The sequence below is a fragment of the Zosterops lateralis genome (assembly GCF_965231275.1).
Source record: "Zosterops lateralis genome assembly, chromosome: 1".
In the NCBI taxonomy this organism is placed as follows: Eukaryota; Metazoa; Chordata; class Aves; order Passeriformes; family Zosteropidae; genus Zosterops; species Zosterops lateralis.
The window spans coordinates 53302692-53321131 of record NC_139762.1 but is presented as its reverse complement, the minus strand read 5'-3'; the positions used below and the strand labels follow the sequence as shown (position 1 = coordinate 53321131).

General features: G+C 42.5%; 2 protein-coding genes across 2 annotated transcripts in view; one reads left to right on the top strand and one right to left on the bottom strand.

The window, feature by feature from the left end:
* Positions 1–11018, top strand: part of VOPP1 (VOPP1 WW domain binding protein) — a 61010-nt gene extending 49992 nt beyond the window's left edge. The window contains exons 3-5 of the mRNA XM_083876383.1: positions 6130–6207; positions 8274–8410; positions 10668–11018. Coding sequence (XP_083732509.1) covers positions 6130–6207; positions 8274–8410; positions 10668–10849 — 397 coding nt within the window. The 3' untranslated portion in view covers positions 10850–11018. The remainder of the gene's footprint in view (positions 1–6129; positions 6208–8273; positions 8411–10667) is intronic.
* Positions 11019–15176: 4158 nt separating this feature from the next.
* LANCL2 (LanC like glutathione S-transferase 2) overlaps positions 15177–18440 on the bottom strand; it is a 32004-nt gene continuing 28740 nt past the window's right edge. Inside the window, exon 9 of the mRNA XM_083865546.1 lies at positions 15177–18263. Within this exon, the coding sequence (XP_083721672.1) occupies positions 18148–18263 (116 nt within the window). The 3' untranslated portion in view covers positions 15177–18147. The remainder of the gene's footprint in view (positions 18264–18440) is intronic.

The following is an 18440-nucleotide window of genomic DNA, read 5'->3' as shown; positions in this document are numbered from 1 at the left end:
AGCAATGCTGTTTCTCTACTTTGTTCTGTGAAAGAAAAGCCTGCAGCCTGGGTTGAAAAATGGCTGTTTAAGGCTCCATATACTGCTAAAGCCCAAGCCACTGCTAGGTTCTGCCACAAGGGGAACAGAGAAAATTTCTAGATGAATATGTGATGGCCAGAAAGCCATGTAGTGGTACTTTACAGACAATAAAGATATTCCTCTGTAGCGTGGCTTTCTTCTTGGGAAGAGAGGTCTAGGGTTATGGTAAACCTTTGGGAAGAGAAGATGGTGAGAAGGATTGTTTTGATAGGAGCACCTGAGCAAATACTTCTCATCCCATCAGAAGCAGGGGCAGATTTGCTGTATTCTGCTGAGTTCTTGCACAGAGATGGTGCTTATAGGCTCTTCACCTAAAGGGTAATTGAGAAATAAGCCCCTTTTCAGCTGTTGCCTGCTCTTGTTTTTCACGTCTGTGTGAAGGACAGGAGCCAAGTATCTTGTCTTGTAGGAGATTTTATTGTGTCAAAACAGACAGGACTCTAATCTGAGCAAATATTGTTTCTGTCTCAGTTGTTTCTACTCTGTAGAAAAAAAAATACCTGACAGCCCTTTTTCTTTTTCTTTTATCATACATTTTCTTATGTAGTTAAGGGCTGTGTGATTTACCAAGCACCTGGATAACTATCTCTCTTAGTGCTCTTCTCGGTACCAGTAGCAGTGTTTTACTCTCAAGTACAGATGTGCACTGAGGTCACAGTTCCATTCATCTATGAAGCAGCTGTATTTATTATAATAAACTTATCTATTCATACTTATCAGGCCTATGTTTTACAAGGTACTGTTACTGCATATGCTGAGAGATCACTGTAGCTATTTATAAGAAGATAAATGCTTTTGGGTGCTGAGAACCTGTAACTGCAGGTGACTGTGGTGGAATCATGTCTGATGAAAATTAGGCCAAGGAGATGCAAACAACCCTAAGACCAAGGCTGTAATGCACATGTTCCCTATGACTGCTCCACCAGTCAAAGACTTTGCCTGTCTTACTGCTCCTCAAGCACTTGAGTGAATGCCAGTGGAAGGATGTGGCCTTTGTGTTGCAGTGTCTTTCTGGAGAAAGATTAAACTGCTTTGGGACTCAAAAATAGTTTCTTAGGTGGGACTCCTGAGTGCAGAGTTGGACTTTCTGTTTTGTTTGTCCATGTTCTGTGGGCACCTGTAACAAAACAGATTCCTTGGCATAATCCCTCCATTGTGCTGCACCATATCTGCAGCCAATAGTCTGTGTCTTTCCTTAGACAGCAGTACAGGCAATGGGTTTGCTTTGAAGACTGCTTTTTATGGAAGGATGGAAATGCACTTACAGAATGTCTGAAATGCATAAAAGTTTAAGTAAACTTGGTAAAAAAATAATTCTTTCTCAATTATATGGTACATCTTCAGTTGATCTTTCCCATTTCTTGTCTGTCAGGTCCAAGTCTTCTGGCAGTGTATCTCAGTGATATCACTCCTCATTGATAGCACAGCCACGACTCCAAGCTTCATCAGCATTGTTTCTGCTAGTTACTTTGTGGTGATTGGCTGCTTTTACTTTTTGTTTCAAGGCTCATTTGTTTTTTCTCTGTTCAGCATCATTGTATCCTGGCAGCTGCATTGCAAGCAGATGAGATTATTTAATTTTTAAAACTTTTTTTGTCCTATAACAAGTAAATGTGTATGCACACTTTGGCTGTCTGCTGTAATCTGTTCCATGGGACCAGACCTGAACCTTTTGACCTTGAGGGCTCAGCATTGAATCTACCTGGAGATGACACAGCCTCAGCAGTTCATCCCTTACAGTTCTTATGAGGACTCCTTCTGGTCTTATGCCTATGCCAATATTAGGGCTGCATCTGGCACTTCCTTAGCTTCATCTAATGCTACCATGAACCCCCAAAATCTTTCCTTTGTGTTCTTAGCTTTGGTCTGGTGCTGTATTTTCATTTACACAGTCCCCTGACTCCCTTTAGTTTTCTTGCCCCCCACTCCAAGACTGGCAGTGCTTCCTGTGTTTCAATTAATCCCAATTTGTATCATAGAATTTACAGGTACGTGCAGCAATCATTTAACCTATGATGGGTATGCAGCCTTTTTTTGGAATTCATGTCAGGCTTGTCTTCACAACAAGATGAGGTTAGAGATGATGCAGTTTACTCTGTCTGGTTGTTGATGTGGGGTTGTGGTTTTATTTCACCCTCTCATCCTCTGTCTCTGTGTCTACAGTAGGGTTTTTGTCACTATGTGTGGGTTGACAATTTATGTTTTGTTTCACTCTTCCAAAATACATTACTACAAACATCTTAAACATTAAACCATGTTTTGGCCCATATGATGCAAAACATCTAGAGAAAAAAACTAAGAATAATACAGCTTCCATTTCAAAGATGTGGTGGTAGTAGGGAATGCAGCTCTTTGCTGCAGCACCTCTACTAGGAAGGGAGTTGTTCAACTATGTAGATGCAGGTAGCTGGAGAAGAGCTATTGGACCATTTCATTGAGCAGCTATTATCCACAGAACACAGGCAACTAAAGAGTTGGTTTGTAAGGTTTGGGTCATACCATGTATCTTTACATAATACTCTGTTCTTTGCTTGTCCATAAAGGAAGGAAGTTCAGTGCCATGATTTAAGTGTGAACCCAGAGAAAAACTTTGTCCCTGTGACCTGACACGCTGTGTAACTTTGATCTGTGACACAGCAGTTCCTTGGTGTGCCAGCTGTTCAAGACATTGGACATGCACATACAGTCCTTTCATTCCAATGAATTATGAATGAAAAAATGTACCTTCTAAATCAGGAATCCCATTGCAGACAGTTTTTGAAAGAGAGACAGTATTCTTGGTGAAGTTGCAGATTAGCAAAGCAACTAATCCTGTGTCATAGGTTAACTTTTGATCAATGAAATGAATATTGCCCTAGGGAAATGTAGTTCTTGGGATTGTCACTGGTCTGTGAAAGAGGGAAATTGACTTTAGAAAAACCTTCTGGAGATGCATTCAGTCCAGTTCTAATTGATAGTAAGGCTCGTTCTGCTTCAGCTGGCATTGGGCACACTGGTGCTTCCTTGTAAAGCAAAGCCAAAGCATGGGTTCAATTTAAAGAAAATGCCTACCAATTCAATAAATATATGTGCCTGTGCTTATTTATGTTTTTTTTTTTTTTTAATGAATCAGGGTCTTAATTCTGCTGTGATTTGCTGTCAGGCAGTGAGAGATAGTACATCAAAGACTGATTATACTTAAGCTTGCATGTTTCTCCATTAATAAGCCAATTTTGTTGTTGGCTTTTGCCAGCTAATAAATACGGCTTTTGTAAGTCAGTTAATTGTCATGTAATTGGGATCGATATTGTCAGGAGTTGAGTTGTTTTTCCATAGTGCATTTGATCAAGAACAAGAGATCAGCAGAGCTTTTTCTGTAGCCTGATGGCAGTACCAGCAAATGGAATGTTCATTCTTCCAGTCCTTTTTGGTGCTGCTATCAAGTGGTGGGGAGTACAAACAGCAGGTTGGCATCATCCTTGATTCCAGGCTCCTCCATATGGGTGCATGTGTCCATTCTCACAGGCAGAAAACAGAATAAAACACCTGTTTGGTTTTATGATAAAAAGTGACAAATGACCAGTGACCAAATGACAAGTGACCAGTCTGAGATCTCAAAAGGTTGTGAGGGTTGTGATGCTGGTTTACTTTCACAGATCCACCCAGCAAATGTGGTGCTCAGCCTGGGATGAGCTGGATCAGAAAGCTCACTGGCTGCCAGGAATTGGAGCCAGGATGAGACTCCTCCATCCTTTGCATCATTGTTTTCAACCATTTGAAAGTTCAGTCACCTGAAACTTCTCTTTGGTGGCCTGTTTGTTTGTCAGTCAGTGGTCTCAGGAGCTTCATAAATATTCAGCAGTGTAGCCTTTCTGCCTTCCAGCTGATGCTGTAGCCTTCTTTTGCAGGAGTAAAAACTAAGCCATTGAGACTTTAAAAATGGTGCTGACGGGGTAACTTGAAGATAAAAAATAGATTGAGGTACTATATTCCTCTACAGCTGCTCCTTTAATTTTGGATTGAGTGACCATAATTTTATATTTTAAAATAGCCATTTCCCATCTTTTCTGGCATTGGAGAAAACAGATGCAAAATAAGCAAGGCAAGGGTGGGCATGTGGGAGGTGTGTGTGCAGTCTCTGTGACCCCTCTGTTTAAGTTTTATTACAGGTGAAGCTCTTGAGGCTCTGGGAAATGGTGCCTCTACTCCCATCCTGTGTCTGGTCAGATGCAGGTGGCTGGACTGACAGAGCCTGTGTGTAGAGGCAGAGATAGACTGCTTACATTCCTAAAATCCTTCTTTTTATTTTTGTCCTAATGGACTCAAGAAAGGCTTCTAGATTTATGGGCTCTGTTTCTTCTCTGCTTTTCTGGCCTAACAAAATCCTTGCTGTGCAGCATCAGCCAAGGGGGCAAGTATCCATCACCATGGTTGAAGTGCTCCAACCAAAGCATGTTGAAGAGCGAAGGGAAGTACCATGAGCACTGGTGTAACAGAAGGCAGCAGCTTCCAGCCCATTGTGATGGAACCTGAATATGTCCTTGACTTCAACATGTGTCTTGAACGTTCCTGTTGGGTTGAACCACTGTGGAAACATGGAGGAATAATTAATCTCTTGGTCCCAAGGGGACTGAAGTTAATGCCGATTTGCTAAGTCTTGTTAGTAGTTATGTGAGGTTTGATAGCTTTGAGTATGAGCAGTTGTCAGGGTCTTGGGAAGCTTTAAAAGAAGAAAAATTGCAGATGGGTCACTTTCAGGTTCAGTGACAGCAAAGTGGTTGTTTTCTCTTTTGGCATGAGCAACTCCCTTAGCCTAGGTCTCAAACTGGGTGCCTGAGTCTGTTAATTAACCTTGCTGTAATGATCATGTGAGATGCTCTGGCTTGCCTGAATAAATTCTACTTATTTGTCATCAGAAGTGCATGTAACTGTTTTCACTTGCAAAACAACTGATTATGTATCCGTAGAGCAGCCTCCTCTGGCCCCAGTTAGAGGCTGAAGCCTATGTGACAATGTATTTTCTGAGTGAAGCCTTGTTAATTGAGCATGTAAATGTGTAATTGTCTGTACAGTTATTCAATTGACATGGGTTTAGTCTGCATACAAATATGAGAGCACAGTCATGCAGTTGAGCAAACTAGCCAAGATCAGATGCTTAAATAAATATGAGCATTCTGCAGGAAGATGTGAATGCCTTAAAAAGATCAATCCAGTTGTGGTCACTTCCTCTTTTCTTTTTGTATGTGGATATGCTAATCTGCTTATTTTCATCCAAGTCTGTAACATACCATAGATTCTGTGTTAACTTGGTCGTTTTCCTTACTAAATAGGCTTCATTGGTGTGGGAATAGGAGTTACCATAGGAATTGTTCAGAGGTTGCCCTTAATGTATGTGCTTGCTTTTCATGAAGTAGTACCTCGTGCTCACAATGATTGGTGTTGTAATACCTTTAAAAATGTTCTGTGCATACAAAATATTAATTTGAAGTGTGGGTTTTTTTAGAGGAAAGGCTGCTTTAATAATGGGAGTTGTTGGCAGTTGCAGTCCAGTGCAACTTCTGAGAAGAAAAAAAGGGCATAAAATTTGCAAATAATGGTACAGTTGGAATTTTCTCTGCACTCAGTGGTTTCTCTGCTTGGAAGCTGCTGATTTCAAAGAAAGGATGATCTGGCAGTTTTGTTCTGGCAATTCTTTTCTGTTCCAGTGAATAAAACTCCAAACATCTCTGGGGGGTCTGCAGTGTTCATTTACTGTGAAAGAAAAACACAGTGATACTGCTTTTCTTTATAACTTGTCCTTTCATATATAGAATTGAACACCATATTTGATCTTTTGGAGGTGGTTTGAGATTAACTATATAGGAAGGTGGTTTCAATAACATGGAAAAAGTTCCTGAATAGGGATAGAGCTGTGCCATGTATATGATTGACAGCTTTACCCAGCTAAGGGTAGTCTGTTCTTAAAATAATTCTTTGATGGGGGTGTGAATGGTGTCAGGGTTGGGGATGCCATTTTAATCTGAGTGACAACCACTCCTCTAACAGCCCTGTCTCTTTATTTCCCTGCAGATGTCGCTCCTATGAGGATTGCTGTGGCTCAAGATGCTGTGTAAGAGCTCTCTCTATCCAGCGACTATGGTATTTTTGGTAGGTCCAGAGCATTTTGTGTTTGTCCTCATCTTGTTGGTTGGACTTAAATCAGGATATTGCCAGCCATGGTATTTTAAAGTACACTAGGTGCCAATACATATATGGTATATATGTATATATGGTACATATATATATATTCCATATATGTATGGAAGGTATGTTGTGTACATCGAAATGCATGGATTTGGGTTTTTTCTATAAAATTCTCCTGATGTAGTAAGAAAACAGTGAAAAAGGAGGTTAATCATGTCAGGCTGACCTTTCCTCTTCTGCATCCTGCTGCTTTGTACAAGCAGCAGTTCCACTTTTATCCAGAATTGCTGAATTCTTTATGCCTGCCCCAGCTACTACCAAGCAGCAACATTCTTCCTTTTTTTTTGGGCACTCAGTTTTAAAAGTGAATCATATAAGCAGGATTGTGCTTTTAGGCAGGGTTTAATATATTCTTCTTGCCAGATGAATTTAGGCTTCAATTAAAAATGAAGAGAAATACATTTATGACTATGAGGATTTCACTGGAGATGACAGCAAAGGAAAAGAAGGCAGAAAGATTGAGCTTGTGAAACCAGTAGCTCAGTAATCTGGATAAAGCTTAAACTAATCACTGTTACATGCAAAATGAAAAAATAAGGTAAATTCCTTTTGGAGTGGAATTTAAGAAAGCACCTGAATCAAACCGTATCATTTCAGTTGAGAGAAAGTAGACTCTCCTAGAAAACCTGATTTCAGGCATTTTAATGTGGAATTTGAAGACTGATTAAAAAAAAAGCCTTCAAAACTGAAACAAATAAACAGTGAAAAACAGAAGCCTGATGTATATTATAATGCAGAGATTTCCCAAAGCTGACTGTGGGATTTCAGTGTACAATCCTTACTGATATAAGTGAAGAGCTCTCTATCTCAATCCCTGGGGTGACGTCGTAAATCTCCGTTTTTCTGTTCAGAAAAAAAATCCTCTGCAGGAACACTGCCAAAGGGGAATGTATTAATATTGGCTCAGGGAAAAAGAGCCTCCTTCTGCTCTCATTTCTAATGTAGAAACAAGAACAGACTTTGAGCCTTTGCATGAAATAACTCTGCCATGCTGTGCCACACTCCTCCTCTCAGCCACCCGGGAATTCTCCAGAGGAGATAAGCATGGTGTATAGGTTTGCCTCTGGCCAACTTCTTTCCCTTCCAAAAAAGCACAGTTGTCATTATCTTCCAGTAAAAGGCCATGAAACAAGATGGGAATTACAGGCAGAAGAACCATTACTATTTACAAGAGCTTGCATGAGTCACTGGAGTGTCTGATAACTGATCAAGGAAACGCAGTGAAAGCTGCTGTCTGAAGAACAAAATCTGATGTGCCCTTGCTGCATGTTCCTGTTTCTGCCACACCAGGGCAAAGAAATGATGAGGATAGTTTAGTTAGGTTGGAAAAGATGCTGAGAGGAGGATAATGGTAGGTAAATAAATTATGTCTTTTTCATGGAGAATGTAATATCCCATGTAGGAAGCACAAAGCAAAGTTTGTTGCCATCAGTACTGAATGCTTTAGTCTTCTGGCTTGAGCTTAAGTGCCAGCTACTGTATTTCCCATAGGAGATGAAATTAAAATGTTGAGTTAATTTAAGAATATCTAAGATTCTTCTTTTAATGGCAAATGCAGAATAGTATTCCTCTCTCTACTTCACCAACATTCTGAGCAGCCTAGATGCTGTAAGACTGGGGCCTGCATCCAGGATGCATCCAAGATGTGCAGTTTGAAACTGTACTGACCTGGAATTTCAGTTTAGCATCCCAGTGGCCAAGCTCAGGTGTGAACCTGAATTTTGAAAAGTTCAAGTGTGTTTTACTTTTGGGTTACATGCCAGAGAACATTGACAATAGTACTAATCAGTGAAGATGTCCATAATATATCCATAAGTGCTCCATGCATGCTATCCCAAATGGCAGACCTTCTCTCAACCTATTGAAGAAACCTTGCTAGAAATTGTAGGCTGATATATTGTCAGTGAACAGTCTTGATTTAAATGCTGCCTGCATGTGCATGTTTTGACTTCCCTCTTCTTTTTGCCTAGGTTCCTTTTGATGATGGGAGTTTTGTTCTGTTGTGGAGCTGGTTTCTTTATCCGAAGGCGGATGTATCCTCCTCCATTAGTAGAAGAACCTACTTTTAACGTGTCTTACACCCGACAACCAGTCAGCACTGCATCAGGTCAGAGACTGCTCATACAAGTTTCACTGCTTTCTTACTTTGGCCAAAGCACTAAAAAATGGTGGGTTTTGAGCTTTTGTTTCATTGGTTTTTGGAAACTGCGATTTGTACAAGGGATAGCACAGCACTAAAACATGCAGCCACCTCCTGCAGTGAGTGATGTCTTCAGCCTTTCCAACAGCATAATTCAGCTGCAGTGTACGGAAGTGGTTTTGAAACACAGAGGTTGACAGAACTTTCAGTTCTATTTTAGGTCCTAATACCTTTACAGGTGTGTGTCCATGCATGGAAGAGGCTCGCAAGCTCTCCCTTTGCAGTGTAGACAAAATGATAGGTGTCCAAATTCAGCAGTCACAGGAAGAAAGAGTTTTAAATACAATTGATAACATCTGGCAAAGGTGAAGGAAAGCCTAGAATTTTCTTCCACAATCTAGCCATCTTGCAAGTTTTTTTGATTTGCATTCAATATTCCATGCTGCAGTCTTTCTGTGACAAAGTGATCTTTTTCCCCTTGTTAGTCTGGTTGCTGTTTCTCTAGTAACTAATAACTGTGAGCATCAGGAGGACCTACCTACCTAGTGAGGGCTCCTCTGGCAAAATTGCTTTCTAAGTTTGTAATTTCTTCCCCTCTGGTAGCTAGTTCCAGTTGGGAATTCTCCGAGGCCTAAATGGTTAAAAAGATGTTAGAGACACAAACTGACACTTTACTCACCTTCCTCATTTAAATCCTAAGGTTTTTGTTAGGATTCTGCAGGAATGTTGTCCATTCTGTGTCTGTTTTTCTCCTTGACTGAGCAGAGAGTATTTTTCAGCTGTGGGAGGAGCCAATCCAAGTAGATTAATATTTTTAAGCCTGAAAAATAGCCTTGAATTTATGTAAACAGGGAGTGTCTTTGTCTAGATTGATAAACACCAGATTTAAATTTAGAGCACAGCTTTGCACTTTCATGATGCTTCGTGGAACATAAAATATGGGCAAATATAAAATAAGCACAAGCTCTTTGATGACCTGATTATGGCACCTGCTTCCAGACTGTCATTACTGTTACTTAAAAGCTTTGAGCTAACCCCACCATTTATTTTATATTTTTAGTTTTTCTACTGTTCTAGAAATATTTAACAGCAAAAGCAATGAGAATAAGTAGTCAAGCAAGTTACTCTTCTAGGTTTGGTACCAGTAGCAAATTCACTGTTGAGATGGAGCCCTCAAAATGTGGCTCATTGCCTGTGTCCCTCCTTCCCTGTGGAGATAGCAGCAACATCATCTGCCATTCCAGCAGCATCTGGAATGCTTTCCTGGCAGCCTGACTGGGAGAATGGAGGGAGAAGATCCCTTAGAAGCTGTGTCATTATAGGAAACACAGACTGGCACCAAAAGAAGCAAACCTGTTGCTCAGCCATGACTTTTTTCCCAGTCCATCTTCATTTAAAGAGACAGAGAGAAAGAGAAAAGACTTAAGTTATATCTTGAGATAGTCTGTGATTTTAGTTGCATCAAGTCATCTTCCACCACCCACTGTGATGCCTGAGGAGGGTTACACACCAGCTTTGTTCTTATGGCACCAATCTCTGTTACTCCTTATGTGTCATAGCCAAGGAATTTTGTGTTTGGCTGTACACTTCCTTTCCTTGTCCCCGCAGGCTCTGATGTCACTTCCTAAATTAATCTATGCAGAGCAATCTTATCCCATTGTATTAGACAGCAGTAACTGACTACAGCTTGGCTCTTTGCTTCATGCAGGTTTGCCTCTAAACTGTATTGTGCCTAGGAGGGAAATTATTCATCTGAGCTTCACTTTGGCTTATCAGCACATCCAGGACACCACAAACTAATCTCTGAAGTCCTTTTATAAGACTTGACACCTGAGTCAGGGCCATGGTAGAGACTCCTTTGTCCATCTGGGATCCCACACCTCTCTGAAGACAGAAAAGCTTTTCTGCCAGAGCAACTGGACAGGGCTCACTGTTTTCCTGTTCAAATGGTAGATGCTTGAGGCAGTGATGCCCTTTGTTCACTTTGTTTCACTAAGTGATTTGCATTGGATGCAAAACTGAAACTTTTTAGTAGTATCTGAAGAGATGAATGCAGTCTTGCCAGCCTGGGTTTTTTCTGGAAGAGAGAAAAATACTCCTTGTCTTTGCTCTGATGAACACTTTGAAAAGCCTTTTCCGAGTGTGCAGAGCACAGGCCCTGGGAGGGGATAACCTGGTGCCTCTGCTGTTGCTGATACCTTTTCTCTCCTTTTCTTTCTTTCAGGGTCACAACAGTCTGGAGTGCCGTATTACACAGATCCAGGTGGACCTGTGATGAATCCCATGGCTATGGCTTTCCATGTCCAGCCCAATTCCCCACAAGGAAACCCAGTTTACCCACCCCCACCTTCCTACTGCAACACACCACCTCCCCCCTATGAGCAGGTGGTGAAATCCTCCACGTGAGGACTCTGGCTCTCTTGACCTGACTGTGTGAGAAGAAGGTGCAATTGCAAAATGACCAAGATGGAGGGCACCTGCCCTTCTGAACACTTGCTAGTTTTCCAAGTCCTCTCTCCTTCCCTTCCCTGCACCCTTCCTCATTAAAGTTACTTGCAAAGGGGTGATTTTAAAATTTTTTTCTTATTTTCTTTTTTTTTTTTTTAGTAGAAGTGGATTTTTTCTTTGTCTTCAAAATGAGAGAAGTTGTCTTTGTAATGCTTTTAATGGAAACCTATATTTAAAACCTGTATGTCTTTCTCTTTATTTATTGTTCGTTTCACTCAAGGTTTTAATTGTGTCGTGGCAGGTTACTGATAGCAGTTCTTGCAACCCCAGAGTGATGTGCAGCCTCCTAAGACCCCACAGCAGAAATTCCCTCAGCTAAGGGAAACAACAGAGAAAGAGGATAAAGGTAGAAGCAGCAGGGCAATGATTTTAACAGAAATTATGACTACCATCTTCTGCTTTTACTATTTTCTTTTACAGTTTAGTTCTGATGTATAACAGAAAGATGCACTGATAAAATGATCCTCTAGATGCTCTAGTCACTGTGGCTAGACTACCAGTATTGGCTGAGTTGTGGCAGGGGCTCCGAAAAGTGCCCTAGGAAAGAGGGAGTTGTTACTTTAAATGATGCATCCAAAATTAAGGACTGGGACTTGAGTGTTTCTTGTCCATCACCTGGACTTTGCCTGTGTGATTGGCATCTTGACTCCCCTTGTTTCATCAGCACTGAGATTGTGTGAAACAGACAATGACCAGAAGATGTTGGCACAAGAGGAAGGTATTACAACCTCAAAGCTACTTGTGCCTCTTGACAGAACAGTTAGAAACGCTGAAATACATAAAGTTTTTCTCCTAAATTGGAAAATATTTACAGTAAGAAGGGATGGGAGCATAGGTACAAATTTACTCCCTTTGACATTGATGGGAGTTTAATCCCTGAGAAATAGTATCTTTCATTGTAGTCTTACTGCTGCCACAAAGAGTACCAAGTAAAACTGTCATCTTAATTGACAGATCTGTAAATCTTCTCTCCTCTCTAGGTCAGAAAAATAATAAATTTTTGGGACAGGTTCTTAATGGTATTCTTTGACCTGATGCACAGGTGGTTTGGCTTTCAATATCTCAACTCTTCATGCATTTTGTCGTGAGTGCTCATGGCCAACCCTCTGACTGACCAACAAATGAACATCTTCAAATAAGCACAGAGCCTCTTTGCCTGTTAGAGCTCTCATACCCATCCACGTCTAGCAAAAATTCTCCCTTTGTGCATATTCAGTCATGTCACTGAGCAGTGACAAAAAGAAGCTGCCATTGCCTCCTGCTGCTGAAGGACCTGCAAAAATAACATAGCTGAGGGTTAGGAGTAGACCTGTTGTTGCACAGGGAGCGCAAGCTTTATTGTGCTGTTGTTCTGTGCTAGTGGCTTCTGAGAATTTGTTTCTAAGTGTCCAGGTGGATTTGTAAAACATCCCTTTTGCTGTGAATATGAGTGTCTAACAGAAAAACTTGTAAGGGGCACTGTTTCTGCTGGTGGAGTCAGTAGCCAAGTTGAGCAGAGCTAGCACTTGAGGAGTTCATTCCTGCATACCAGACTTTGGTGAAATTGCAACCAAGGCTTTCCCTTACTGTGCATCATAATAAGGGACAAAGCAAAATACTTCTGTGTGTGCAGTTGTAGGCTTGAGGGACACTAAAGATAACAAAAAAGTACATTTTATAGATGAATACAAGGTCTATCTGCATATCACAACTGTATATATTTTCTAAATTAGCTTGCACTTGAAGTGTAAAAGCTATGTATGTCACCGAGTATGGTTGTGTTTACAGAACATAATTTTTTAAAAGCAATTCCCACCTTTTCCTGGCAATAGAAAAGGCAACAGACCTCATGTTAATAGATAGATGTTGTTAAGTCCTTTTATATTATGAAATGTATCTATGACAGCTGGCATTGTCTTGGACACGTTGTATAGAAGCCTTTGTATGGTGAAATTCAACTTCAGGTGAACTTTTCCTGAAGTCTGGCTCATTTATTTCCTGGTGTTGATGGATGACACTACCTCATACAACACAGGGAATTCTCTGGTAGCAAGCTTGCTTGGTCTTTTCTTGGGAACACACCACCTGCGTGGGCATCCATATGCATTAATTGCAAATTGTTTACATGCCTTTCCTCTAGTTGCCTCAGCAATTCCAACAGGATTTTACTTGGCAGTGGTGATGGCCTAGGAGCTGCCAGCTGCTGCAGCTTTGCTAATGTGAACTTCCCCATGGGGGTTTGGTGCTTTATCTGCTGGGATTCTCTGGGTGCAGCTACTGTGTCCTCTCTCAAACACAAGAGAGGTGATGAGGCAGGATGGTGTTTTGACTGCAAAACAAGGTTGGTTGTCATGGCTGAGAGCCCTGGGGATGTGGAGCATTCCACTGCCCCTTCCCAGGGGCACTGGACCAGTGTGTAGCTCTGAGGAGGCAGGGACCAGGCAGGGAAGGACACCTTTGAGGTCTCTGCCCATGAGATGGCAGCAGGAAGAATGAGAAGGGGTCAGTGTCCTGCTGAAATCTCCAACTACACTGCTTTATGAGAAGAGGCACCACCAGGGACTCTTGGTTCACCTTGCCTGTAGCTCTGGTAGGGAGGGACTGTGTTTCGTAACTTTGGGAAGTAATAATGTAGTGACAACGCTATGGTTTGTGGGTGGTGTTTGTTTGTTTTTTCCCCTTGGAGTCTCTGTGACGGCTTACACTGCTGTAACAACAAACAGTTGGGACTGTATTTTCCAAAAAGGTACTCAGACCATGTGAAGAAGCAAAGGAGGTTTTCTTTCTTCTCTGCTTAAAAAAACCCAACTCCAAAACCTCAGAAAGGTTAGCTTCATATACACATATCCAAAACATCACTTTTTGGCGCACAGGTCAGCCAAGAAGCCGCAACACTTTTTCAGATGGTGATGCCTATCTTCTTTTTCTGATCTAAAGTTGCTAATTGAGTAGGTGAGCCAGGATGCCTTTGTAGGCCCTGTGGCTGTGGAAGCCCTCCCCTCTGATGATGCCCTGTCACCAGGAGCTGAGCTGCCTTACAGTCTGTACCATTTGGCAGGGAAATGACTACAGAGACACCATGCAGGGCAAGATCCAGCATGAGACAGCTTTTACAAAGCAACTGCTAGATAATAAGGCAATTAAAGATGAGAGGTGCAACTGGCAGCCACTGTTCCAAGCTGCCATGTGCTGCAAGGTGAAAGGGACAGCAGAGAAGGCAGAGGGAACAGTGACAAGTTAAGCAGCCCTGTATTCCTGCACAAATCTGTTATTTTAGCTTTATGCAGTGACAGAAGTCACAAGGATGGATGTCTCTTTACCTGTCCCACTTTCCTTCTCTCCTGCTGCCTAGCCCTATCTTACCTAATAGCTACAAGCCACAATCCAGTTGTAGAGGTCAAGGAGAAGCAGTGGTTTAAAGTCAGGTCCCTGTGCACAAATCACACTGGCCCTGACAACTGTGAATTGACATGAAAACATATGAGGGAAAAAGTGAAGTTTCACTAGGAAAGGCTGCTGCATCAAACACCCTGCTGGGCAGGGCTCAGGCAGCACAGTGGTGCCTAGTTGTGAGGTGACACACAGCACACATACTTCTTCCCATGCATCTCTCATGTGCTATTTACATGTTAGAGAGCTGCTGTGCTAGAAAAGCCCCAACTGAGTCATCCACCTAGACCTGAATTAGTACAGATTATCTACAGACCAGAACTGATCCTCTCCATCCAAAAAAAGCAGCAATTTCTCTTGGTGGCCAAGATGGCCATGAGTGACACAAGGGACTTTGTGAAACAGAGATACTGCCCCTTGCCTGCAGCATACTTGATGTTTCCTTCTGTTAAAGCCTAGCTAGAGGAACATTTCAAACTTCCTCAAAACTGGGAAATGGCTGTTAGTCAGCGGGACAGAGATTTCATGCGTTTTAAAAACCAGTTCATCCCTAGCCTGGCTTTAGCTGCAAAATCTTCAACAGGATCTGTGTGGCCACAAAGAAAAGCAGAGCTTTGCACTAAGCAATGTACACTAAAAATCACCTGGGAGCAGCAGCACAAAGGGCACCTGCAGTGCTAGGAAAATGTGAAGGTTACAAAAAAGCAATCTGCCCTCTTTATGGCATGTGTTTCATCCTGCAGGACTATGAGATAGGGAAGCAGCTCAGCAGTCAGATCAGTGGGATGGCTATCACCACAGTGCTGGAGGGAAGGAAGGACAACCACAAGGAAGAAAAAAAACAGACTCACACAAATAACCACCACATAGCTTAATCTTTACTAATAAAGCCAAAGAACAAAACATCAGCATTTTTTTCCTCTTTTTCTGCCCAAAGAGCATTTCCTTTTTTAACACTACTGTTTTTTGCAACAGGTGGACTATTACACACAGACAAAGCAAACCAGGGAATATTAAGACATTTTCTACATTTGTAGTTTGATGTCATTTCTGAAGACAATGCCTTGGTGAAATGCACTTTTTCACCTTCATACTGTATCTTTCCTTAAGGGGCCACCTAGATAGCACAACGCTGTGACAAACAGGAGGAGCCACGGGGAAAGTCATGGCAGGAAGATGAGGCAGATGCACTGTCAAGACACTTCCCAGCTCGATACATTTCCAGTCTTACTCAATTCCAAGAAGATTCTGAAGAGAACGATGGTGCCAGGCCCCACCATGGCAGGTCTGGCTGTAGTACACAAGAGCAGGTAGCTGACTTGCTCATTATCTTGACAGGTACACACCAGCATCTTGGGCATCTGCTCAGCATTCAGCTCTTCTGAGTGTGTATATATCTTCATGGTTTTAAAACTAGCAGGTTTTAATTCCCTTTAGGCTCCAGCCAGCCAAGCTCACCTCCCACAGGAGCCATTGCAAGCACAGTAGCCAAGGCCAATATGCATATAGTCATTGAATTAAAAACTTGCCAGCTGACCCCCTAGTTAAACAGTCCATACAACAGAGGCTTGGGATTTGCCAGGGTGGCCAGTGTTTGCAGGCAATTCCTGTAAATGTGGTGAGCCCTTTCTCTATTAACACATCTAATATGCTCTGCAGCCACAGTGGAGGGGAAGAAACAAAGAGGTGGGAGGTGATGTGGAACAGCATCAGAGCTGGAATCTACCTCTGTTTTAGTATTTCTTTGAGACTTTCTGGGCAAGTTTCCTTTCTGACTTTTCTATGGGTGAGATCAGGGATCCACAGGCTGAAGAAATAAACAGAGTTAGCTCCTGGCATTCGTGGCATGGAGGAATCTCTCATTGAGATGGTCTCTGCTGGTGCATTGCCTCCATGACCAGCTCTTCCTGTTCCTCATTGATCCCTCACATTAATAACTCTGCTGCTCTGCTCCTGTTTGCTTCATCCAGCTGCTTGCCATGCAGCATTCCCCACTCCCACTGCCTTCCAGCACTTTATCCCATTCCTGGCTGTAGAGATGCAGCTGGCTTTGTTGCTCCCACCTCACCTTCTGCCTTTGCTAGAGGCATAGGAAAGTCTCTTCTGCTGCTCCAGTGTTTTAATCCTACCTGACAAACCAGCAGAGGAGCAGCTACACTGTGATGTTAAGCTGCTTGTGCACCGACACTGCTGCTGTTGTCCAGCAGAACTGAATGGGGAAATTAACATCCCAAGAGATTTGGCAATAGACACTAGAACACGCTCAAGGAAGTCACCTGCAAGGTGACAAATCAAGACAGATTTATGCAGAAGCAACAAAGCATCTCCAAGCCCAACCACAGACACTGGCACTCAGCAGATGGCCCATAGGTCACAGATATCCCTATGCATGCCCAAAAGGTCAAACTATGCCATCTGTCACACTCACACCTGACAAAATATACCAATTAAAATCAGCACCTGGAATGACAGAGCACAAGGAGACCTGGGGGAGGATGACCACAGAGTGTGAGTGACTTGGAGTGTGCTACACTTTAGGTCCTACCTGGACACAAAAGCCTGCTCTATGAGTACTCTGAATATGTCCCACTTCTCCCAAAGCAATGGCCTGATACTCAGGAGCACCTGGAGTCAGGTCTTCACAACCCCACCACACCACAGGGGGAAGCAAAGCAGTAGCAGCAGTTAAGACTACAGGAAGAGAGCTTTTTCTGTGTGGATCTGAAGACGAAATATACTTCAATTACAGCCACTAGCAATGGCTTCATCCTGCTCAATAATCCTCTGCCGCCTCCAAAAGCAGCTGGTATTTATCACTTCTGTACTACTAGCTGGGAGGGGAAGGCCCAGAACAAATCACACTTTGGTTCCAAAGTAACAACGATCCTGAGCTACCTGTATGAGAAGCTTGCCCTGGTACCCTGCCTTGCTCATCTGTATGAGCTGCTGCAGGACAGGTTTATTCCAAATCGAGGTCTAGGAAAGGAGAAGCAGTTATGCTGTCCAGGCTCTGCTGCTGGTGGCAGAGGAAGGTTAGTCTGAATGACTCCACCTACATTTTAAGCTCATGGCAAGGGATGGGGCTTTGCAGTGGTAGGGAGAAGCATCTCCACCCTTCTACAAGCACCTAACACACTAACCAGCTGCAGGTATCAAAGGGAACTTCTCATTCAGACTTTCAAAGAAGCCTCCCACAACAGCAGCAAGAGACAAGTCAGATCCCTTCCAATCTGCTAAGTTTCTGAAAACGGAAATGGCCTCATGCCTCTTCATCAAAACAGGCTGATCTACACCAGCTTAGCTTGTAAGGACTGTGGAAAAAAAGGCAGAAAAGAAGTGAACACAGAAACGTTTTTCATCTCTTTTTAGAGCTGCCAGCAGACCAGTGAAGCTGGGCACTGTCCTGCAGTAAACTCTCTCTGTGGGTAACCACACTTCAGAAAGCACCATTGCTCTTGTGAGTCATGCACAAAGGTACAGAACGGATATTCACACGGAGACCAGCTTTTGGCTAACAACAAAAGACTTGGATCAACACACAACACCAATAAACGTGCAGAGCATGGCAAAGACCTGAAGAAGACAAATACAACAGAAAAGAGAAAGTTCAAAACTTGACTTCTCTCCTACATCTGAAGGTGTCAGTTTAACAGAACTTAAGTGTGGCTTCTCCTGTCCATGCTGTAATGAATTCGTGGTCCTTTGGGGCAGGAGGGGTGAGAAAAGGGCTTTATCCATCTGTCGGTTCAGCGTCAAGTTGGTTCACTATCAGAGGCACTACACAGTCTCATCTCTTTTGGCATCAGTTTCCTTTCAAAATTATGGTTTTAGCCGTCCTGTTCCACTTTGTTTTCTCTCCTTTGAGGTCTAAGTTCAAACGCTGGAAACTGGGACGTCTCCGGTACTGAAATGTCTGAGAGGAAGTGAATAGCTCCAGCCATGCCTAAAATATAATGAGAAGAAGATCTTTGTGCACATCAAAATAGCACAGCTGACAGCAAAGGCAACAGCACCTGTCTGAACACCTCCCTCACTACTATATTTTTTTAAAGAGGTGAACTTAGGCCCTATGAAAAGGCAAGTTCGTCTGTACTTCACCCAGGAAACCAAATTTTATTTG